We start from the raw sequence: 25,451 nt of genomic DNA, 5'->3' as shown, positions 1-25,451 counted from the left end.
CGCGCAAGAGTAAACAAAAACAGAAAAGGCCGCTCTCCGTAGGAGGCTTTTCCGAAGCGGGCGCGGGAGGCCGAGAGGTGGCTTTAGGGCGCATGCGTTGTGGAGAAGCTGAGAGGCTCTGTGTCTATGGTGGGCCGTGAAGGGTAGAGCGGCTGCGGAGGAAACCAGGATGGCGGCGTTGAGCGTTCGCGTGAGTAAAGGGAGATGTGTATTATGTACCTAGGCATTTGTTGAATTCGTGCCCCCCGCTTCTCCTCCAAGGAGCTCAGGGTGGAGCGCCTAGTCCTCCTGGTTTAATCCCCACAACACCAACCCTGCCAGGCGGGCTAGGCTGAGATTGAGAGGCAGCGACTGGCCCCCAAGGTCACTCTCTGAGCGTCACGGCCTCCCCGAGTCCTAGTCCGACTCCCCAACCGTCGCACCAGCAGCAGCTCCGGCGCGTTCGCGTAGTAACGGAGTGGTGGGTCGGACGCTGCTTCTGCCGCCCTTGGTTGCCTTACGCCGCTTCCCTGCCTGTTTGTCTCGCAGCGCCTCTTTCTGCTCCCCGCCTGCGTCCTCCGCTCGTCGAAGTGCTGCTACCGCGGGGACTCTCCCTCCGACTCCGGGCGGGATCTGCTGGAGATCCCTCTGCCGCCTTGGCAGGCTCGGCCCCACGAAGCCCCGGCGAGGAAGCGCGCGAGGCTGCTGTACGAGAGCCGCAAGAGGGGCATGCTGGAGAACTGCCTCCTGCTCAGGTGAGCCGTCGCCTTCTGTTCTGCCTTTCCTAAACCTCCTCGTTGCTTTCAACTTGGACTTGTTTCCTGGTAACGAAATTAAGAATCGAGTCTTTAAAATTCCCACACTCCAGTATCTCTCCCCCCCCCTTTTATTAGAATTTTTCTATTATTATTATTATTATACTTTATAATGTATAATAAAACAGAGATAAGAATGATGAAACTACCGTATGTTCTCTGGGCAGTTTAAACTTATAAAATGCAACTGGAAATTTAGCTGAAAAACAGTGAGTACCTAATCATTGTTGTCTACTTTCTCCATAGTGTGCATCATTTTATAAACCTACATTTTTTAAAAAAAGAAATGTTGCACTCTCCTTGCACTTGGAAATACCCTTATCCAAGGACACCACTAGGAAGCATTGTTATGAAATATTGAAAATCAGCTTATAGAGGAAAAAGGAGAAGATTGTCCATTCTGTTTTCTCTTTGTTATCAAGGGTATAGTCAGACACTGGTTTATCTTGAACTGGTAGAGGGGAACCTGGGGATGAATGTGGTCTCCCCTCTGGGACCCTCTATCCAGCTCCTGGGACTCTTCTTCAAAGGCCACACCCCTCAGTGGCCCTGCTCCTCAGTGCTTTTGCCTGGAGAGAATTGGACCTTGAACTGTAATAATGCCTTTTGTTTGTCTGAATGGGTGTGCAGAAATTTCTGACACTTGCATAGCCAGAATGTAGTATTTTTATTACATTGTGGTATCTGTATCTTTTTTTCTACCTACTCTGGTTTTCCCAGTATGCTGTTTTATTGTTTCCCATAGTTTCTTTGCCAAAGAGAATCTGAATCGAATGAATGAGCAACAGCTAGATCTTTATGATCGCCTGATTAATGAGCCCAGCAATGATTGGGATATCTACTACTGGGCAACAGGTAAAGCAAAACACTGTATTTTGGGGTCACTTGCTATTGGCTCTTATGTGACTTGGGGGGCGTGTCTTATGAAGGGTATTTCATAATATAAAAATATATAACATAGTAACAAACAATAACCTCCCTGCACACAGTTAAAAAGGCCAAAAGCCTGGAAGAACGGGAATGTTTTTGACTGATGCCTAAAGATATGTAAATAAGGCATCAGGCAAGCCCCTTTGGGGAGAACATTCCACAAGTGGGGAGCCGTCACAGAAAATGCTTGCTCTCGTGTTACTGCCCTCTGGACCACACACAGCAGCATAGTACATGTAATATTTCGACCTCTGTCCTGAAAAGGTGTGTGATTGTCCTAGAAGGTTGTCACTGACAATCCGAAATACAGTTTTAGCTATGAGCAGGGTCTAAAAATTGTCATGTTCACCATATAAACATTCCAACTCTAGCAGTCAGGTTGATCAAGAGTATAACTAATGTATACTCTACCTTTAAAACATATGTATTTTTATTTGCAGTAAGCCCTTTTTGAATTTAGTATAACTTAACATCCTCCTTAACAAGTATAGTTTTAGGTTGCAGAATTGCTGTATAGTTAATGATAATACATAATAATGATAATAACCTCAGGTTAAGACCTTAATTCGTTCTGGAGGTCAGTTCTTAACCTAAAACTGTTCTTAACCTGAAGCACCACTTTAGCTAATGGGGCCTCCTGCTGCTGGCATGCTGCTGCCGTGCGATTTCTGTTCTCATCCTGAAGCAAAGTTCTTAACCCGAGGTACTATTTCTGGGTTAGCAGTGTCTGTAACCTGAAACGTCTGTAACCCAAGGTACCACTGTATATTATATATTTTATGGCAGGGGTGGGGAACTGGATCTGGCCAGTAAGCCAATACTCTGCTTCCCCCTGCTTCCCATGGGCCAACTTTGACAGATGCATGGGACCACCCAACTGTCAGTCACCTGATGGCATAATACATCAAATAACACCTATCAACATTCAAATGGGTTACTATACAACAATCCTCTTTGAAGATGCACTTTCAGCACCAATCAGCTGATGAGCATTACAGGGAACCTTTGAAGTCCATTTGGAGGTAGCAATTAGGATTCAAAGTGTTTGCTCCAAACAGCTAGTCGTTTTTTCTCTACAAAGGAGAAAATGCTCTGTTTGGAGTGCCACTGACTCCCAGCAGGGCTCCCTGTCTGCATTAATCAGCTGATTGGTGCTGACAGAGAACCCTTCTTTCAAAGAAATAATAGAGAACTCACTTTAAACTCCTGATTGTTCTTTTCTTGCCCATACCTGCCCCATTTCACTTACGACATCTTGTGGGTTGTGGGCAACAGCCTCATGTGACCTGCACCAGCCTAATTAGGGCCACGGGCCGAGACTTCCTACTGCCATTTTACAAGAAGTTCCAAAAACATTCTTGCTCCCTGTCACATAAAAAATGTCTTTCGCTTGTTTGCAAAGCAAGCATTCCATTTTGTTTCCTTTTCTGTACTTAACACACTAACTGGGATGTCTTTGAAATGGGGCTTGACAAATAATTTTAAGTCCAGTGACAAAAAGATCTCTGAAAACCTACTAGATCTGTAGACTGTAGTTCTGAGCAGGGGTAGCCAATGTGTTTTCATCCAGATTTTGCTGGACTACAACTCTTATCTTTGTTGGCTGGCACTGTTGAGTTGGAATCCAACATCTGGTGGGCACCTCAGTGTACAGAATCTTCAGACATTGGTAGCACAGCTTATACTGTTGTTTCACTTCTTCCTTTTTTCTCCCCAAAGAAGCAAAGCCTGCTCCCGAAATCTTTGAAAATGAAGTCATGGAGATGCTTAGAGAGTTTACCAAAAACAAGAACAGAGAAAAGAGACTGCAACAACCAGATCTTGAGTATCTTGTTGAAGCTTCACACTGATCCTGTGGTTTCTGGAGAAGGCCATACATTCTTGAAACCTAGAAGCACACACTGTGGTATTTAGGCCTCTTGAGTCCCACTCTTGTGAAATATTTCCTGAATGGTCTGTTTTCCATGCTTTGCTTATCTATAATAAAGCTTCAGTGATGCGGTCCTTTAGATACTTGGTTATAGCTCCCATTAAATTCAATGCAACTTACTTCTGAGAAGACAGGTATAGAAGTGTTGACAGAGTACCTTTTCTGACTCAGAATGCACTTCAGCAATCCCACTGGTATAGGACTGCAGGGTGATTGATAACAAAAGGCATTGTTGCGTGTTCTTGTTCATTGAGAAATGCACATGGTTGTTAAATTATACATAACAAATCACAGTTGTACCTCAGCTCCTGAATGCCTTGAGAGTTGGAACTTTTCGGCTCCCGAATGATTGCAAACTGAAAGTGAATGTTCCAGTTTTCGAATGTTCTTTTGGAAGCCAAACGTCTGATGGGGCTTCTGCGGCTTCCAATTGGCTGCAGGAACTTCCTGAAGCCAGTCAGAAGCTGCGCTTTGGAAGCTGAACGTTTCAGAAGTTGAATGGACTTCCGGAACGGATTCTGTTCAACTTCCAAGGTACGACCCTCCCAGCAGATGTCAAGGCAATAAACAACTATTTTACTTTTAAAAGACAACTGAAGGCGGCCCTGTTTAGGGAAGTTTTTAATGTCTGACGCTGTATTGTTTTTAATATTCAGTTGGAAGCCACCCAGAGTGGCTGGGGAAATCCAGCCAGATGGGCGGGGTATAAATAATAAATTATCATTATCATTATTCTTATACAACTGTAGTATTATTTTATATTCTGCTCAGTTCCAGGATTCCTGGGCAGATTTCTGTATTGTATGATTCTGTCCAAAAGGTGAACAAATGATTGAGAATCATAGATTTGTGGAAGTCTATAGTACTCTTTATGCTATAAGTGTATTTTCACTAATGAATATCCATATTCATAGCAACCCCATATAAGTAATTCATTACTGGGCATCTTAGATGCTGAGGGTACCTTCCTTAAGCCAATTGCTGGAGTTGGTGCAGTGATCTGACTCCATGCAGTACATGACAGCAATGGGTTTGCCTCAGGCCTCCCCACAAGTGCAGCCTTGTCCTGGATATACGGTACTTACCAGTTTTCAGCTATGTCAGCCTATGCACTGTTGGATGTGCCCATCACTTTCCTTCCATTCTGCTTGATAGGTTGCATTTGCTACTGCCTTTGTCCAATTGCTACAACTCCTGTGTCCCTAGCCTAGACTTTCTTCTTATTCTTAGCCACAAATATTTTTGCAGGAATTTTGAGACATCAGTTGAAGGCTCCACCAGAACTTGTACATATTGGTCCTGTTTGCTAGTACATCTTCAGTAGATCAATGAGGCCAACATTAACAAGCTGCATATGGAAGATTTGGTCCTTGCATATTGCCCTTGTCTATGTCCTTGGCAGTGTGTGTGTGTTTATTATTTATTTTTTTAATCCCACTCTTCAGCCAAAAAAGGCTCGCAGAGCAGCTTACAAATCATTAAAATCACTATATATGCCCTCAGCCTTACAATCTAAAAATACAGAACACAAAAGGAAATGGAGGGAGCTAGGAGGAAATAAGCAAACTCTGGTTCAAATCCATGTTTTCAAGTTGCTTTAATGACCAGCTGGGATGGGAAAATGCAAGGAGAGGAGCTGCCAAAAGTTTCTGATCTCTCAGCTGTCCCAGTGGAGTGGCCCTACATTCCTTCTCTTCCATCATTGGCAACAGGCAGATGTAATTACTGCTACTCGGTGACAGTGGATGCACAGAGGGGCCTAATTCCTTCACAGAGTGGACGGCAGCCCCTATTCTGTGGTACCTTATTTCATGTGTTTTTTGTGGGGGGAAAAGAGTCATATGTTGGGAATTGCGCCAGGGTACCCAACTACCTTAATCCAACTTGGGACTCAAGGTTTTAGCTGGCACTTGTCAGTAAAAACCAGTGGCACATGGTTATTGTTTTCCTCCCTGCTGACCCTATCTGTATCGGTGTCTATTCATTTCACTCCTCTTTCCTCATTTGCTACCGTCAGATATAGTGGCAGCTGCTGCATTAAATGGATACTGTCTGTCCTTTGTAGTTGTTGTAATTTGATGAGTTTGGCAGTTAGTGAATACTCACACTGTCTCCCCCCCACCCCCAGATGTAGAATAATTCCCACCCACTTGCTATACCAAGCAAAGTTTAATATAGAAGTACACAATATAATGTTAAACAATGAATATCTCCAACTAAACATTTGAAAAAACTTTCTGGCAGTAAGAGCTGTTTGGCAGTAAACAGACTCCCGTGAAAGGTGGTGGGCTCTTGTTCCTTGGAGGTTTTTAAACAGATAGGATGGCCATCTATCATGGATGCTTTAGCTGAGATTTTTGCACTGTAGGGGGTTGGACTAGATGACCCTTGGGGTCCCTTCCAACCCTATGATTCTATGATTTATTATATGTTTATAGTGCCTTTCATTCAAAGATCACAGGGCAGTTCTGAACATAGACAAAATGAGAACAAAAAATTAGAAGCTGAAAGTAGAATTTAACTAAAGAACATTATCATTTCCCAGAACACAAAAATGTGTGCCACTTGCTGACAAAACAAGGTTCTTCACTCCAAATTCCTTATTCCAAAGGGGACCACCCTTCCATTTGACAATTTTATGTGAAATACTAAAAAATAAAAAAGCAAATAGATCAGCCTATGTCTCTGTTCATAAATTTTCATAAACATACACTGTTTATTCAGTCTGCTTGTATTTCCTTTTTTCACCCAATCAACTGCTAGCATTCCTACCTGAATGAACTTTCGCTATTCTATTTTTAGAAGTTGATGGTGCAAAAAGAAGAAAACAGTACTGTGTGACTTGTGTCTAACCCTGTTAGGCTCTTTTCCACTTTTCAGTCAATTACTGGGAGTCAGGTATTTTCAAAACAGTTTTTTGAAATTGTTCTAGGATACATAAATACTTTTTCTTCCGGCCAGCAATGACTTCTTCAATAATCATATAAGTAACACTTTCAGACACCCAGGGGTTTCTACAGAACATGGTTTATGTCATGTACATTTTTTAAATTAAAAAAATCCTATTAAAACTTGCTAGCTGTGTGACAATTTGAAATACAGCTTGGCCCTCCTAGAGTTGGTTTCCCCTCCACCCCTTACCACACAGAACTTTAAAAGTCATGCTTAAGGTTACATGTTTCTTTGCAGCCACCTAGTCTATGGCATTACCTTTAAACTACCACATGGTGTCATTATAAGCATGATGATGATGTTTGCTCAGTACTAAATATTCACATGCAGCCTTGATCAAAAGTGATGTGTAACTTACATATCTTTAATTTTGTATGCTCAGAGATTTCTCTTCCGTGTCAGAGTTCAGATTGCAGAGATTCTGTGTCAAGCAATGCCACATTCAATGACATGAGTAAAATATACTTAACACAAATACACTTATTTTAGTCCTAGGTAAGCAACAGAATCACACAGCACCAAAACTGAGCTATCTGAAACCCACAACTCATATTGCTAAGACTTTACAATAGCATTTCAATATTATTTCGCAGATACAAATGCAGAACATTGGGAGGTGGGATAATGGTGGCGAAGGCTTAAATTCTCAAGAGTTGTGCGCCGGACATCTAAAGTTACACTTGAATTACACTGCACAGCTGTGACTGCAGACATTTAGTAGGCACGCAGCCTTACACATGTTCCTTTCTGCCCACTTGGTACTGTTCTGTGTTTTACGGACATGGGAGTGGGGGCAGCACTGATTCTGGTGACTCTACCTTGTTCAACTGCAGCATACCTCCCCAGCTCCTATCTAGTAGCTCAACTTGAATACAATGGGACAATGGCTCAGGAAACACACAGACCTCAACCCCGTGAGGGCTATATTTAGGAATCCAAATAATCAGAACGATTTCATGTACGTATTGGGCATGTGTGCTCAGGGCCCCTGCAGTTGCTCCCAATACCCTCTGAACTATAAGGCCATTGGAAGGAGAGCAATGTTGTCGAGCTAGTTGCTAGGTGCTGGTTGCTAGGTTACATGCTGCTAGACTTCAGCTTTCTGCATTCGTCCGTCAAGTTCCCAACTTCAGTTCCTTAAATAAATGAATGGTTCGTTCCTTTTGGACATCTAGTTCTGCTTGCTACCATCAGCCAGCAAGCAGTGCCCCGTTGGTTGGGACAGGTAAGGACAATGTCATCCTCGCGAGGCGAAATGGGGTTGGTGGCTGCAGGCTGCTGTCCATGGTGGATTTAGCTTCATGTTGTCTCACAAACTTCTCTGCAGTGTCCTTTGGTCTCCTTTGCACTGCACTGGCTCAGTACTTTGACTGGAAGTGACTAGCCAAGGATTTCCCCAACTCTGCAAGCTTACGACCTTTTTGGTTGGAGCTACCAGAGACTGAACTTTAGATCTTTTGGACACAAAACATGTGGTCTGACCCTGAACTATGCTTCTGTACCTAAGTTAAATAGTCCTTCCCCCGCCCCCTTTTCTGTGCTTGGAAGATTAGAAATATTAATTTTTAGAAAAACGACAAGATAAGGGGCAACGGCTAATTGCTGTTTTGGGAGAATCTGTTTAGATGTGGTCATGTGGTTTAATACCTGATTTAGGTCTTTCCCCTACACTCTGTGCACAACCCTATGTAAGGACATATGTATGCATCTCATTTCTCTTGCTGGGTTCCTAGATATGTGTATGAACATGTCTGGTGTGTACAGCAATGTTTCCTACAATGATGGCTATTTTCTGAGACCATCAAATTATTCAGGTCAATAGAAACAAAATGGGATTCCAAGTGGAACTTGCTGAATAGGCATTAAAATGGCAAATGCAGTTCATTTATTTATTCCATTTATATCCCATATTTCCACTTAAGGAGCTCAGGATAGTGTACATGGATCAATTCCTCCCCATTTTATCCCCAGCGACCCTGTGTGGTAGGTTAGACTCTGAGGCTGTGGCTTCCAGTCAGCTTAATGGCTGAGCAGGGTTTTCAAGCCTGGCTCCGAGGTCCTAGTCCACCTCCAAGCACAACAATGACCACCTATGTGTAAAGTGATGCACACTGGGGCAAAAAGATCCTATATGCTGATGGGGTCTGAGCTGATGGCGACCAACCAGGAAACGCTCAGTGCAAATGTTGAGACGGCTGCGTGAAAATATTAATTCAGAGTTTGCTTTGTTACGAAAGGAAACATCTTCATACAAATATGTGGTGTGTCCACACTTTAAAATACAGTGTGCAGTTCTGGTTGCCTTGCCCAAAAAAGGATACAGAAGAGCGGGAAAAGGCTCGGGAAAGGGGCAGCCAATACAAACTTTACAAGGAAAGGTCCTAGCATTTCGGGACTCGTTAATTCTGAAAGTGGAGTATTTTTCATACTGCGTGTGGTTAAACTATGGAATTCACTACCAAAAGACAAAATGATAGCTGCTCGATTTAATGTTTTTTTAAAGGGAATTAAATAAATTCATGGAGGATTAGGCTGTCATTGGCATCTAGTCATGATGGCTACATCCTGTCTTCAGGATCAGAGGTAGGATGGTTCTGAATACGAGTGGCTGGGGAATGGTGGCAGGAGGGGTCTATTGCACACCTGCCCTGCTTCCTGGCTTCACCTGCCCAGGAGGGAACATGGGAGCCAGCAGCCAGACTAGACAGATGGGCAGAATAGTCTGTAACCACTGTTAATAATTTTGCAGTAGTTCTTATGGTAAAAAGGCATGTGTCCTAGACACATAACTTATTAAGAAGGTAAAAATCTTAGCGTCAGTGTCCCTGACAAAAGGGGCAGTGAATGGCAATAAGTAATTTTCTATCCCATCCCCCCCATCAAGACAATACACAAAGTGTACGACCCATGCAAAAGCACAATAAAACTGTGTGTATGCTATACTTCAAAGCAGGAGGCGTCATCTGCAACATTTATTGTTGTTGTCTCCACCTTCTCCCTGCCCTTGCTCCAAAGAGGAGAGCCTCGCCACGTGGGTGAGATGCTGCAGGACTGGCCAAGTAGTGGTGCTGCTGGTCATGGCTTCCAAATGCAGAAGATGGTTGGAGCCTCCTTCCCCCGCCAAAGTGGCAGCCGTGCTTTGCCACATGCTGGGAGGTTATTTATTTATTTACTTACTTACGAATTACCTATGTGTGTGTGCCAAAATGATTTAGGGTAGATGCACACCATGCATTTAAAGCACATGCCACACACATGGCTTCCCTTAAAGAACCCTGGGAACTGTAGTTTCCATTTCACAGAGCTGCAGTTCACCCATAAAGAACTACAGTTCCCAGGATTCCTTGGGGGAAATAATGAGCTCTAAATGTGTGTTGGATTTTCATAGAGTTGGAAGGAACCCCGAAGGTCTTTTGAGTCCAACCCCTTGCAATGCAGGATATAATAAAAACAGCTAAAAATTGCTTTTAAAACTAACAATGCAAAAAAAACACACAAAAAAACCTCCTAGAGATAGGTATTCATTCATATTGCTTTTAAATCTAAGGCAGAGACCTCTTCAGCCAGCTGGGAAAGCTTGGTTAAATTGTCTGTGAGAAATTTCCCCAACAAAACAAATATATTTTCAATTGTTTCTGGAATGTGCAAAAAGTGGCCTCTGCCATATCTTGGCAGAAATGCTGTTCTACAGAACAGGGGCAGCAACACTGAAAGCCTTCCTCTCAGCTACTGTTAACTGGGATTCTAAGATCTTTGGAACTTGAGGGAGACTCCTGCAGAACACAATAATCTGCTGTATATATAAGGAGTAAGGTGGTCTCTCAACTGACCTATTAACTGGTGCCATTTATTTTGTCAAGACATGTATAGCACTTCAGGTGTGTTGGGAGGGCGGAGAAATTAAAATGGAAAGTTCTCTGTGGTACTTCACAACAAAGCAGTTGAATTTATGAAGGAAAAATGCTAAAATAATTGGAAATAGCTTCCAGATACTTAATGGGCTTAGGATTGTATTTATGTTAACTGATAAAATAATATGTCTAATACAAGAAGGAGAAGATTTAAAGATGTTAATGTTTAATTTAAAGGGTATTAAAATTGGGATTTGGAAAACCGTTATAAGGATATGCAATGAAATTCAAGTAAGGGGAAACGAGGAAGTCGTTATACAAAGTAAATAACTGTTATTTTCAATAAGGTTATGATTTATGTTTGTTATGTTTTGTTTGTTGTTGATATTATAAAAACTAATACAAATTTTGCAAAAAAAAAAAAGAATTTATGAAGGAAAAATAAGAAAAAGTGGTTCCTCACAGCTGCTCACCAATGGACACAAAATGGAGGTTTGGAAATGAATATGGAGCATAACAATTTCCCACTCAGAGGTTATTGTAAATGTGAGGTGGTTAGATTGAAAACATGTTGATAATAGTGCAGTGCTACAATCACCACAAGCACTCATATATTGACAGCAGAAGAACAGCAAGAAAGATGCAATAGAAGAGTTCTAGAAAAAGGACAGGCAGAAATTGTGGGAGGGGTACAGATTAGCTAGTGCTTTATGTGGAGTGTGCAGAATCCATGTGCTACAGCATGGGGTGGGGACTATCATACAAACTGGTTCCTGATTCATAGAGGGAAGGACACTCACACCCACCCACCCAGTACTGGGAGATCCCTGAACATTTTACTTGATCTTCAGTGTTTCAAATCCTTCTGGAAGCTTTTCTCTAGAAGCCTCTATAAAAAGGAAAAGTGCCACCCTACTCTTGTGTGGTTCCCCTCCATTTCAACAGAGATTTCCCTGAGGGTGTCTTACTTGCCAATTGGAACTGAATAGCAAGGTTGAATATTTTTACAATCTTCAGGTAAAATGGTATATTCTGGTATCTCCATTTTTGTGGAAGGAGTTGGTTCCATTGCTTCACTTGAGCCACAGTGCACCTGCAACCAATAAGGAGCGTTTAAGACCTGACCCTGATGTATTAAGACCACAAATGGCCTGGTTTGTATCATTAGCTCCCTTTAAAAATCCTGAGTCTGTGACATCACAATGCTGTGTGTGTGACCTCACTGTTTCTAAGGAGACATGCACACAATGCACATGAACAGTTGCTTCAAGTCAGACTGATTTCTTTGTCCAGAGGCTGAGCCACATTCCTGCTATCCAGAATGATTAGTGGTCAATCATCTTCCATTTCTATTCCTCCAGGGAAACCTTTCGTCAGTAAATCCACCTCTGTATCTTCAGAGAAGATGGGTCGTCTCCCCCTAGGGATTGTTTCTCCCTATGTAAAAACTAGCTCTGGTGGGTGTATGGACCCCATGAAATTCTACTGTACCAGCTATGGCACAGCTTATGGTAAGGACATCTTCAATAAGGGAAGGGATTTATCTTATCTGTGGCTAGTTTGGTCATATCAAACAAAGGAAAGTGTTACCTGCCCAAAAGGATGGTAGGCTGTTCAGGCATAATCCCAATCCCAGGCTTGTTGCTGCAATAATAATAATAATAATAATAATAATAATAATAATAATAATAATTTATTTATACCCCGCCCTTCCTGGTTCAAAAACTGGGCTTATGGCTAACAACAAATTTAAAACACTTTAAAACACTTAATTATAAAAGCAGTATAAAATATGGTATAAAAACATGAATAACAATAAAATTATGAGATTCAAGCTCCCATCATGTGCAACATTTAGTAACGTTTGAGCCTTGATTGTTGGGAACCCATTCAAAATAAATTGAAAACTTTTGTTAAAAAAACAGAAGCCTTTTTATGAGGTACCGACATTCCAAAGGAACAGAAAAGACTTTTCATATATGCGACAACAGCAGTATGGATGCTACTAGCCCAGAGATGGAAAGAAAGAGTTCCTACCAGAGAGGACTGGCAAACTAAGCTGTGAAACTCTGCTGAAATGGCAAAACTGACCAGGAAACTTAGAGACCAAGAAGACAAGAAATCCAAGAAAGAATGGGAAAAGTTTATAAAACATTGGCAGGGTTTTAACCCCACTTGTAATGTAACAAATATTATGGACAATATGGATAGATATAAAACATAAGACTATGAAATAATATGCAGTTGGGATTTTTGACATTAGGACCCAGCCTCGATTTGAAGCTTAGATATTATCATAGGTCAAAGCACCAAAGATTACAAGAATGTTCTTGGAGAAGCCCCACCCCTTCCCACCTTCTAACATGCATGAAGCTTCCATCCTTCAGAATTGATTCTTGCAGTGGCTTTTGCAGAGAGAGAAATGGCAGTGAGGCCTCCTCTGTCAGCTTGGCTGGCACCAATTTCCATTTGCCTTTTTCCTACCAGAGTAGCTTCCATCTGGAGCCATCATACCTGGTGCATTAGGGGGAAAGGTGAGGACCACTTTATCAGCCTAGCTGAGACAAACTACCATTTGGCCCCTGTCCTCCTGGAACAGCCACTATTTGCAGCTGCCCCACGGCATCTCTCTTGATTCGGTTGGGGTCAACTGCCATGTAGCTCCTCCACTCCTCTGCTGTAGTGATCATCCCACCTGAACATTATGTAACACCTCGCTCCAATCATGCAAGAGTTAGTATACTCAAATTCACTTGGTTTTCCTTTTCCTTCCCCATCTCTTTCCTTCTGCGTCATGACAATTAGATAAAAAAATTGTTTTAAAAAAATTGTCCAGTAGCACCTTATAGACCAACTAAGTTTGTTCTGGTGCATGCACACGAAAGCTTATACCAGAACAAACTTAGTTGGTCTATAAGGTGCTACTGGACAATTTATTTTTCCCTGACTGCATCAGACCAACACGGCTACCTACCTAAATTGACAATTAGATAGTTATTATTTTATATTGTAAACTGTATTGAGTGTGCAGTGGGAAAACAGTGCTTTATAAATGCAGTAAGTAAGTGAATATATAAACAGGCAATACAGATCTGCCATTGTCTCCCTTTCCTTTGCCAGGTCAAGCAGGGTTTCGTCCTCGGACCAGCATCCACTCTGGAGCAGGATACAAAACCAATTACCGTCCCGTCGTCCACTACAAGCCAAGCCTAGACAAAATAGATAATCCAACTGTGGGGTAGGTATTGGTCGTATACTTTGTGGAAATTAACTGGGATGGATCAGAACAGGGAAACTGTCTTGTGCTTTGCATACCACCCAACCCGCTGCCCTCCAGACGTTTTGGGCTCCAGCTCTTACCACCCTTGGTGATTGGCTGTGCTGGCTCTGGCAGATGGGAGCTGTAGCCCAGAGCATTTTGGGGGTACCAGATTGGGGAAAGCTGTGAAACATAATCACATCCTCATAATGCTCATGTCACATCTGAGTCAGTGACATGCTTGCATTTGCTTTACTTGTACTCCCTCAAAGCACAATAACAAAGTCTATGGCAAGGCAATTGCATTTGGCACTTCACCGTGGTATCCATATGCAGTGTAGATGACTGGAAGAGCCAAAGACAGTGATCTTTTGGGTTGCCTGGACTAACGCATCACTTTAGGAGATAGAAAGCATGGCTGTCTTTAGAGCACAATTCTAACATGCCTAAACATAACCTGATTAAAATCCACTGTGTCTCTTAAGTTCAGATGCTGTGTATTTAAGGAAGCTTTTAATGTTTAATAGACTATTGTATTTTAATATTATGTTGGAAGCCGCCCAGAGTGGCTGGGGAAACCCAGCCAGATGGGTGGAGTATAAATAATTTATGATGATGATGATGATGATGATGATGATGATGTCTCTCATGCTTAGTCTTTTCTCCGAAACCAGGAAGCTCCTTCAGGACAATTATGAATCGACAACAACCAAGCACTTCCAGCCTCTTGAGCTCCCAGATGGGAAATATCCTCTTCCCTGGAGTGTGTACCAGCCAGGGAGTGGGTATGTTCGAGAAAAACCTCTTTCTTTCCCCACCACTAAAGAGGTAAGTATCCCAAACCTAGGATTTGCCTCTGTGTGGTGGATTGTTGTGCTATTGAACATGCTTGTAATGTGCCAAAATTATCACCTAGTGCCATTAATAATGGCTTGGGCTATTTCTTCAGTTCAGGAAGGCTGGAGCTTAGAGCTTCAGCAATGAGGCAGCTCAAAGTCCGACATCCATCTAGCAAGTGGCAAGGCCTTTATTCGAGCAGCTTCTCCATCCTTCTGAGTCAGCTCTCCAAGAGCCTGCATCCTGGGTCATAGCTTTTTCTCTTAAAGGGGCCATGTGCCTGATAGTTACCATAACTGATAATGCATACATGAATCACCTGCGTTGTGAATTTCAATCCGATGTATCAACACAAAACTGTGGCAGTGCATGTGTGGAAGGAGGATGTTTTGCAAGACTAAATTCTGAGCATTTAGGAGTCATTCCATTTCCAGGCTTCTCTCTATATATCCATGAGGTCAAAGAGAATCTACTGTGATGCAGGGCAAAACACAAAAGCCAGGATGTGTAAACTGATGTGATCTGGCAAGTGTATATGAGGATCCAAAATGAACAGAGCTTCAGAAATACAAGATGTGAAGAGGAGTCACGTTTTGATGGTACAAGGAGCCAGAAAGAAGTCAGTAGGTGCAGTGCAATCCCATAAATGCTGGTGTTCAGAATTAAGTCACACTCTGATCAGTTTAAATATGCTTACTAGTCCCATTAAACACAGTAGAACTTGCTTCTGAGTAAATGCCCATAAAGTTGTGCTGTAATGTGATACATTTATAGATAAAGGCACCATGTAAGTAAATTAAGGTTTGGAATATGGATGGTTATGGGGCAGGAGTGCATAAGTGTACATTAGTATTAGTGATCCATTCATAACCTTTGAGAGTCAGAGTGGACATTCCTGAGTCACATATGAGGCTTGCTACATAGACTAGTAATCATGGGTGAAGCTCGATAGCCTAGGGTTTTGTTGAGAAAGATTAGTGGGGTTTTCAGAAGCCTATATACTACCAGACTATGCTTTTACTAGACATATCAGTAAAATATTGTCCAGTTGGCAGTTCTGCACCTAAAGCACTGGGACTCATTAATGAATTGTTCTAATTAAGTGCAGGATGGAGCTAAGGAGAGCTGCTGCTGGTGTATGTGTGTGCATGCCAATATGATTGTGACCTGGGTTATATACCAAGTGGAACATGTTGTGGTAGAAAAGAGGCATTTGAACAAGGATCGCTTCCTTTTAAACCCAGACACTGTGTTGAGAACAGTTTAGCTGTGTGAGGGATTGAGACTTGGGAAGTGTGCAGTAGGACTGAGCCCTAGTATCTGCCAAACCCGGTTCCTCTATAATTTCAGAATTGCTTTACAGTTGTGTGAATACTAAAAACAAAGTGTCTCTCTTTTGATTTGCCTTCTATATTGTGGGCTTTCAGACCCCCACCCCACCCCACCCCCGTAATCATGTTTTTCAAGGCATTCACTGCCACAGGAAACATTAAAATCTTTATTCTGTTGGAAACACATAAGCTGAAATTCTCATTATTTTGTTTGGGGTGTATAGGAAAATGAAGAAATGAATGAGATATGGGAGCATGAAGCCTTGTAGCTTCACTGATTGACCTCACTGGCTTCCTAATGTTTTAACTAGAGCTGTGATCAAGGGCTCAGCCATGAAGAAGATGACTCCCTACCACTTCTGAGAAGGGGACAAATACAAGATGCATTTTATATATGCCTTTTCCTGCTCACTTTTGACTGTTCTTTCCCCTCCTTTCTCAACAATAGCCCTGAACAGTATCACTTCAGTTCTGGTATTTGTGGTATTCATACTTAACTTTCCAAATTGCAAGCTGGGCTTCATTTTGCAGGTCAAGAAAGTCCATTTTGACACAGCAGACCAGGGAGCCCAAGCTATAACAGGGTTGGAGCCTAAACATACCCCTGACCTGCACAAGTTGTATGGAAGAGGTTCTGTCGATGTGGAACATGCCAGACATGTGAGTCAGCTGCTAGTTCAATGGGCCCTTCCTCATTTGACTGTAGCTTAGGCAGTACCTGATCACAGAAGAGGTATAAAGGGGAGTTTTCATTAGAACTCAGGGCCAGAAGGTCTGGCTTCTTCACACAGTGCATAAGCTATTGAACTTGCTCCTATTGTATAAGATGTAGTGACGACTGCCAAATTGGACAGCCTCAAAAGGAGATTAGAAAAAGCCATGGAGGATAAGGCTGTTTAATGGCTGCTACCAGTCCTGATGGCTATGTACTACCTCAGTTATCAGAGACAGTATGCCTCTCAATACCATTTGCTGGGAAATACAAAAATAGAGAGAGTGCTGTTGCACTCAGGTCCTGGTGTTGGGCTTCTCATAGGCATCTGGTTGGCCAGTGTGGAATCCAGGGTCCTAGGTTTGGCTCTTATATCCACCACCAGATGCAGTAAAATAAAAGGGGAGTTTCCATTTTATGCATGACTTTCTCTACTCGTGTCCTCATAATCCGCAATGGGCGATTTATTTTTTTTAAATTGTGCTTGCACTGCTGCTCACAGCAAACCTGTTGAAAACCAATATTTTAGCATACAGTGAAAGTATTGGCAGGAAAAGCTTGACCTCCCTGGGTTACTGCAAAACCAAGTACCTTTCCATATAGAAAGTGATCCAATTTTATCCCCATAGTCCTCATTTTCACTCCTGATCTAAAGCTTGATTCACATATGCCTGTCTCCTTGCTTGATGACTTGCACCAGAAGGTGTGAATTGCCTCCATAGAAAAGTATTGTCTGTGGTGATGTGAGCTAATAGGAAAGCTCTAGTCTGCATTCTTTGATCTGTGAAGGTTGTTTCACACCTACAAGTCATCACTCAACATTTCAATCATTGAACTATGAACAAGCGTGATGTCATCCTAAGGTGGTCTGTATGGGAGAGGGGGGAAAGTGTGACAGAATAAAATGCAGTCCTAGAATAGTGAATTGACAAGGGATGGTATAGCACACTGGTCCTTTACCTGGTGGGTCGGGACCCATTCATGGGGCACGGCCTGATCAAAAGTGGGTCATAACAGGAGCACTACTACCATGCAAACATATGTTAGAGATTTAAGAAATGGATCCCCAAATGCAAGTTTGGATTAAAAGGGGGTCCTGGGTACTGAAAAGGTTGACGATACCTGGCATATTGGTTAACATGTTAGAATTTGGCTGGTGAAACCTGGGTTCACATCCCTGATCAGCCATATAGCATGACTTCAATCCGACACACAGTTACCTGGAGTAAGCTCCATTGAACTCAGCAATTCTTATGCTGGATGCATAGGTTGAATTTAGGGGTGTTTTGCTGCCTGAAGGGAAACAGGAAGGTGCCACCCTGTCACTGAAACATCCCCTGTCAAAGCCTCTCTTACTTAGGTTGTGCAGTGGTGCCCACAAAGCATCAGAGATGGTGGTGGGTTCCGATGAGATCTTGTGGTGCTCTTGCGAGATATTGCAGACTGCATGAAATTGATTTTTGTGAGACTGCACAAGATTTTGTCGCTGCTGCTGTTGCTGCCATCACCGCTACACTAGTGGCAGTGGCAGGATGGGTGGGGCACTAGCGCTGTTCAACTTGTAAATGCAATCTTTAGCTTTTAATTAGAAATGCAAAAAAACAAACAACAACAACAACAACAACACACACACACACACACACACACACACTTGCTATTCAAACTGCTAGGGCAGCATAGGAACCCGACCAAAGAAAAGTCTCTCCTTGATTATTTTCCTTATCCTCTGACTTCTCCAATGCTAATCCGCCACAAATGGTAGTAAAGCTTGAATCAGAGCAAGAAGGATTGTGTCAATTACCCTGGTACTTCATTGACTGAAAAAGGCTGTGAAGTTTTGTACCCCCAGTTTCCCTACATCACTGCTTAAAATGTAGAAATTGACATATGGGGGCAGAATAGACCATGTGGAGGGAAATGGCGCTACAGGAAAACACGGGAAGAATATGAGATTATTCCAATTGTGCCTGCTTAGTCTTAGTTACAGTAGTGTATGGGGAGCAGGGGGTCGTGCCAAATGCTTCCCAGAAAACACAGGCTTTGAGGAAGGGTTTGCAGGAAGTGAGAGAGGTGGGAGTTCCAGGCATAAGGATCAGTAAAGGATAAATGATAAAGTCATGGGAGAGAGCAAGATAACTTCGGAAAGCTGAGAACTGTTACCCCAGGAATAATTGGTCTGCCCTTAAACAGAGAAGCAGGATGGATGTGGAACAGTGCATTGGAAACCCTACTGGCAGGGCAAGTAGGAGACTCCATCTGGAGCATTTGGTCTTACTCTCTGCTGCTGTTTGCATATTTGCAGGGACCTCACTACATGTCCACGGAGTACAACTCAAAGTACCGCTTCGACATTCCAGGACAACCAGGTAATTATTCTTCATAGCTGACAGAGCTTCATCCTCGTCCACAATATTGATACTCCACTCATAAGAAAGGGAGCTGTCTGCTTCTTCATAACAATCAACCTGCCAATATCGTGGTCAGGGATGATGGGATTGTCATTCAACAACATTTGGAGGGCCAAAGGTTCCCCACCATTGGTTTAGAAGGGGGTATTTAGGCAGCTAGACATCACATCAAAGTGATAAATGCTTCTTGTGTTTCTTACGTGACATTTTTCAGGGATGTAATGACAGGTGAGTTATGCCCAAGACTAAGCACACATGTATCATCTAAGTAAACAATACACTTACCTGGGGCCCTCCAGATGCCATCAGACTACAATTCACATCAGTCTGACTTTTGGCTATTCTGTCTGGGACTGATGGGAGCTGGAGTCTAACAACTGGAGGGCCACAGGTTCTCCATCTTTGCTCTAAGGATACTTGAAGTCCGTGGTTCTGTTAAGAAGCCACTTGTGTTTGTTCAGTCTAGATATTTCATTTTGTATCCAGGCACAGTATGGTTTTCAGGAGATAGGCAGTCTTTAAACAAAAAGGGAACACGAGAAACAGATTCAGTTTGATTCAAAGAAGCTGGTCACCATCTACTAGAAAATTAAGTGTTCTTAGATCTGCATTAAATTGTTACTTTACTATTAAAAATAGACCATATATACGGTAATATAGTACCACTTTCACAAAGGTAGCATCCTGAGATATATTCTTGACCAGTTTTCTTATTCTGTATTTATGTAATGCTGCAATATGTCATTCTCACCTCCGTGTTCTTTGAATTTAAAATTCTTTTAAATCCATATTTAGGAAGTTAAAGCAGTAGTCTGGACTAGATCCAAATCACAAATAACTCCCAGCTGAATTCTTTTTTTTTTTTTAACGGTGGCACATATCAATATTGCCACCCACAGTCTTCAGAAATTTTTAGATTAAAATGTAAATTGGGATATTTGTTTTTTGCCTTTTTTTCTAAAAATGTTCCAGTTGACATTTAAGTCATCTTCTGCAACTTGGGGGTGGAGGTTAGAGATTTTATAATGGAAGTCTAACTTGGAATTCTTGGGACAGCTTGTCACATTTCATGTGCAAGATATAAATGCACAAATCACTCTCATGTCTGAAAATAAATTCACATTGAAGGTGGCAGTGAAAAATCAATGCAGCTCTCTGAAAGAATGTTTTTTCTGTACACGTCTGATTTTTGCTTTGGAATTTTGCAGTTCAGAGGCCTTCTTTCTAGTCTGTTGCAGATTTTCATTTTTGTAACAGCTGTGCTGAATCTGACCAAAGCCCTTTCCATTCTAGCACAGCCTACTAGATGCCAATGGGAAGCTCACAGCCAGAACATAGAATCACAGAACTGCAGAGTTGGAAGGGACCTTGAGGATCATGTAGTACAACCCCTGCAATGCAGGAATCTTTTGCCCAACATGGGGCTTGAACCCACAAACCTGTCCAACTAGCTGAACTATCATGAGTAGCCCTCTCCCATTTGTGATCCCCAGTAAGTGGTATTCAGCGCAAGGAGAAACATACACTACAAGAACAGGAGCAGGAATGTATGTGGTGCAGCGGTCTGGCTGGTAGCACAGTCGGAAAGTGCAATATAATGCAGGGAAAGGAGATGTGGGTTCTTCTCTGGAGAGATGGAATTGCTAAATATGTTTCTGCAGGTCAGAGTGTGGAATTATTAGTTTGACACACCTTTTTATGCTTGGAGCTAAATACCGGGTAAAGTACAGCTCTCACCTTTTCACCACTTATCTTACCCATGCCCTCTGCCTTCCTCAGCCAACAGCTTGCTGTCTAATTTTTGTACTGTTATGTCGCCACTGCTATCTACAGAAGTCTTCTGCCTTCTTTTTTCAGTGTGCTCCTTTTCCTCATGTTATCACTTCACCTCTCTTCTCCCCCCATACAGATTTCCTGCAGAAGAAAACAATTGGAGCCAAAGAAGAGACTGGTTTTACTGAAGGTTGCCTGGCAAACCCCATTATGGACAAATCTCAGGTTTCTCCAGTAAACTCTGTATATGCTGCTGTTCTTGCCGAGGGTCACATTAAGCATTAACCTGCAGAGCCCAGTGGAATATGGTGCTTCTGCTCTAGTTGCTTGTTAGTTTGAACAGTGGATCGATCTCTCCTGACCCCTGTGCTCCTCACTTACTAAGGCACTTGCCCCCACGAGAAGTAGCGATGGGCACAGACATGGATGGCTTTAAAAGGCTAGGCAAATTCACAGAGGATGGGGCTATAAGTGGCTACTAACCACAATGGCTTTGTTCTACCTCCGTTGTTGGGGGCAGTATGCCTCTGAATGGCTGTTGCTGGAAATCACTGGCGGGAAGAGTGCTGTTGCACTCATGTCCTTCCTGTGAGCTCCCCACAGGCACCTGGTTGGCCACTGTGAGAACAGGATGTCCTACTAGATGGGCTGTTGACCTGAACCAGCAAGGCTCTTCATATATTCATATGATGTGATAGTGCCTATTCTTATGTAGCCAAAAAGGCACCAAGCACATACCCAAAAGAGGTACTAGCAGGCTTGGAAGAACTTCCAGGTTTTCCAGAAACCTAAAAGCACCAAGAAGACTGTGCGTGCTCAGTGGGCATGGCATGCTTGCTGCTGAGGGTGGGAGGAATGGAATGAAGTTTCCTGGAGAAGGGGATCACTAGCTAGTTAGAACCCAGAACAAGAGCATTCTACCCTGCAATATTTTGTTACAGGTTCCACTTTTCCTGTACCTGAGTCTTGGTCTGTGGGTACTTTGCTTTTAAGAGAGGTTAAAGGCAAAAACAAATCTAGTTTCTCTGTACATTTAGCCATGAATGTTCAAGTGCAGTCCATAGGTCCTTGCAGTTTCACTATAGCAGGAATATGATTCCATGCAATTAAGGACAAAATACCACTAGTTCAACCCTTCCCAACCTGGTTCCTTCCAGGTGCTTTGGATAAAAGCTCCTACCAGTCCCAACCAGCACAGTATCTTGGAAGGCTGAACTAGTTGCTCCTAAGACAGGCTTGCCTGCTCCCAAGTAGAAGCTGTAATGGAACCGGTGCTTCCTCTTGTCTACTTTCCTCTCCCTGAGTCTCAGTACTTGTCTTCTGCTTTGCAGAGCAGCGCTCCAGGAGTCAGCATTACCAAGACAGATTATCTGCCATCTTCCTTTGCACATGTAAGGAGACCATTTGTAATAGGGTTGTTACTGGTGGAGACCTGTAAAATCAGTTGAAGGGATGTGCTTTGCCGGTTAGGCAAAAGTGCCATTTCCCCCTTCCTGTATTTCCTTTTGTTGGCTGTTTGCATGTGATGTACTCACCGTTAATATGTCCCCCCCTCCTGACAGGGTGATGAGTTCCTACCAGTCCTGTCAAAGGGTTCTGAGAGGGGATCTGGATTCAGTCGGCAGAATCTTGGCCGTACCCCAGTAAGTGACACTCCCTTATCACCAGAAGACCTGTCCTGCTTCCTTTAGTACATTCCCTCTGCCAACTGCTTCCCTACTTACACAATCTCCCTTCACTGCTCTCTCTAGAAGTCTCTGCCACTCTCTCCCTGCCAGCACCTCTTATTTCCTTTTATCTACATTTTCATGTAGCTTTGCCTGACGTGACCTATTTTTCTACCTGCCTTTGTTCCTTAGGCCCTTTTCTTGCTTTCTCTGGGATTTGTCTTCCACTGCCAGAGTCCGCAAACAGAAGCCTCTCCTGAGTCTCTGCTTGTTCCTCTTACTACCATCCGTGGCTATCTTACAGACAACCTTCCTCATTTCGATCCCAGTCTTCCTTGTTGCCTCCCTTTCTTCAGTAACTCCTACAACCTGGGGTGGCTGGGGCATGTTGGGATTGGTGGGGGGGGAGGCCAGGAGGCCAACAATAGGCGGTAGTCAAGAGCCAATGACAGGCAGGTTGAGACAAAGGAGGAAGAAGCTGACACTCACTGCCTCCCCATGGACTGATTGTGAGGAGGCAGGCAAGGTTGGTGGGGCCTTAATGGACCAGCCTCCACTGCCCACAATGGTTCCTTCACTCATGACCTTCAATCTCCACAGACGGTTCCACCAGATGTAGAGGCACCAGGTCCCCTGAGCCACTCTCAGTTCCAAGGGCTTCAGCATCAACCTCAGACACAGAACAATCTTCTAGGTCGGGAACAAGTGGGTCACAAGGTATGCCTGAACTACAGTCTCAAGGCCTTACGTCTTCATAATCTGTTGGGCACTTTGCTCTGCTCCTATGGTACTAGACCCTTACTCTTTTCATGGACCTCTCTATGCAGGAACCAACAGGATTCAGCCTCAATAACCTTAAATATGTGACACCTGCACATGATCCAGATCTGCCCAACAGATTCCTGACTAGCTATAACTCCAAGTAAGTTTGACACTGGGTGGCCACCTGTGTTGGGAGAAGTAACATTCCCAGGCTATGTCTTGTTGTTAAGGTACCATTTTCCTATCTCAGGGGTCCCCAAACTAAGGCCCATGGGGCGGATAATGCCTGAGGGACATGTTTATCTGGCCTGTGGTGACCCCTGGTGTCCACTCTTACTGGCGCTGCGCTGCGCGGTGCCCACTTCCGGATCGGAGGAGCACCAGAAATAGCTTGTGCACATGCACGTTATTTGCATTTCCAGTGCACATCCGGGTTGGAGGAGGCCCATGCACATGAGCTATTTCCGGTGCTCCTCCAACCTGGAAGTGCGCTGGAAATAGCATGTGCGCACGCGCTCCCCTGCCCTGCCACGTGATCAGCGCTGGAGACACTGGCCCGAGGCGCGGTAAGTTTGCTGACCCCTGTCCTATCTGCATAAAAGCCTTGCAGGTCTTTTATCCTTCAGGTATTTTTCATGCAGTGGCTTTAGAGAGTGCATTGTGGGAGTACTGGAACAGCAAAGGTTTGTGCAGCTGTTGGGCCTGTTTGTGTGGATGGCGTGTACTGAAACAGATATTTGTAGAAGTGCATTGTTTGCAGGATATATATACACACACACCTGATTTTGTTTGAGGGAGAACGGAGGCAGCAGGTGAGTTCGACTACACATGGAATAATTCACCCTTTCTCTCATTCAGGTTTTATGAAAACATTCCAAAGGGAGTGGATAGGGAAGGCTGGACACGAGGAGGGATCCAGCCACAGCAGCCTGGTGGTTTTGCTACTAACAACCACGCCACTGACTTAGGCACTGACCCCAATGCCACAGAGACCTTGAGGACAATCCATCCTCATGTTGGCAGGTAATCTTGGATTTGTTGTAGCTCTTCTTCTCTGACCTTCCTTTACTGTATGATTCCTCTTTCAATCCCCTATGTTTTCCCCAACTGACCTTTCTTTTGTAATTCTTTCTCCTCCTGCATTTCAGGACAATTACAACAGTTGATCCATTCTATCGTGATTCTCCCCATGACCGCCGCTTTGCTGCTCTCCATCAGACGACTGTGCCCAACTAAGTAAGTGACATAACCCATTGCATCATTGGACAGTAGGCTGGCAGTATCAAGCATCTGAGAGGTACCTGCAGAGTCAAAAGGGCAATATTGTGTGTTATGCTGTTTTAATTTGGCCACTGTTTGGAAACTGGAGTCTAGAGCTTCTCAGGTTTAATCAAACCAGACGGCCTTTTTATTGGGCACTCATTCTGATTTGTTTGCAGGGAGATTAGTAAACATTAGTTATTTAATGAGCTTTCACTCTGGTGTTCATGGAGAGGTTAGATGACATTGCATCCAAGCAACTGTTATCCCAGTTTCCAGAACATTTTCCCTCATCACTTTTCTTATTGTAAAATGTCTGATCATTTAGGGAAGCAGGTTTCTTGTGTAAGACCTCCCAATCAACTATATGCATGCAACCTGAATTTTCTGGTATATGATTGGATTCCACCTGAAAATAGTGACAGACTGGAAACACCTACGGTTTTATGGATGAATTCCAGGAATACATACAGACAACTCCAGCGCTTTTTTTCTTCTCTGAAAAGTAAAATTTCATAGAACCAACTGCACTTTTTCCATACACAAAAATGTCCTGGAAATTTGCCATGGGTTAATTTTGCTGGGGAAGACAAATGTGGACATTTTTCACTTCCATTCTCTCTGCCTTTCAACATCAACCTTCCTGTTAAGGCTATTTATTCAACAAAACTGGTATATTGCTTGATTGTAACTAAAACCTCTATGCCGTTTACACACACACACACGTTAGTCTAACATTAAAGCTTAGACTAAGGTTAGTGATTGATTTTAGTCTTTCTGCCTCTTTACAGCCTCTGTTCCAAACTGGACCCCACACTGATATCTTTGGGCCTCAGAACAATATCCCACATGCTAAGGAAGGAGCAACAGTGATAGCGCTGTCACATCATTCATATTTTACTGTTAAAGGTTGTATAGTTTTAAATAAATTCAAACAATATATTGCTGGTATGTTTAATGGAACTGGCGCAGCATCTAAATGGAT

At 43.1% G+C, this 25,451-nt stretch overlaps 1 protein-coding gene across 3 annotated transcripts; it reads left to right on the top strand.

Moving 5' to 3' along the window:
* Nucleotides 1–2: 2 nt before the first annotated feature.
* SAXO4 (stabilizer of axonemal microtubules 4) lies at nucleotides 3–25,408 on the top strand. Of its 3 annotated transcripts, XM_077932602.1 has the most exons (16): nucleotides 3–190; nucleotides 529–734; nucleotides 1,540–1,649; nucleotides 11,819–11,968; nucleotides 13,578–13,695; nucleotides 14,391–14,544; nucleotides 16,416–16,544; nucleotides 18,899–18,962; nucleotides 20,914–21,002; nucleotides 22,109–22,168; nucleotides 22,340–22,420; nucleotides 23,045–23,161; nucleotides 23,272–23,366; nucleotides 24,065–24,229; nucleotides 24,355–24,442; nucleotides 25,258–25,408. In XM_077932602.1, exons 1-15 carry the CDS (start codon nucleotides 170–172, stop codon nucleotides 24,440–24,442), a joined length of 1,647 nt encoding a protein of 548 aa, XP_077788728.1. In that variant the 5' UTR covers nucleotides 3–169; the 3' UTR covers nucleotides 25,258–25,408. The 3 variants fall into 3 exon arrangements, with proteins under 3 accessions (XP_077788728.1, XP_077788730.1, XP_028592976.1); XM_077932604.1 differs by lacking the exon at nucleotides 22,109–22,168; XM_028737143.2 differs by lacking the exons at nucleotides 3–190; nucleotides 529–734; nucleotides 1,540–1,649 and adding an exon at nucleotides 3,570–7,831.
* The last annotated feature ends 43 nt before the right edge of the window (nucleotides 25,409–25,451 follow it).

Source organism: Podarcis muralis, chromosome 1 (assembly GCF_964188315.1).
Source record: "Podarcis muralis chromosome 1, rPodMur119.hap1.1, whole genome shotgun sequence".
NCBI lineage: Eukaryota > Metazoa > Chordata > Lepidosauria > Squamata > Lacertidae > Podarcis > Podarcis muralis.
This window is presented reverse-complemented; position numbering and strand designations above follow the sequence as displayed.

What these genes read in the sequence shown, in the direction of transcription:
- SAXO4 (XM_077932602.1), top strand. Translation starts at nt 170, where the DNA reads ATGGCGGCGTTGAGCGTTCGC. An exon ending in CAGCTATGGCACAGCTTATG is followed by an intron (nt 11,969 to 13,577) that starts GTAAGGACATCT and finishes TTCCTTTGCCAG; the next exon opens with GTCAAGCAGGGTTTCGTCCT. An exon ending in CTTTCCCCACCACTAAAGAG is followed by an intron (nt 14,545 to 16,415) that starts GTAAGTATCCCA and finishes TTCATTTTGCAG; the next exon opens with GTCAAGAAAGTCCATTTTGA.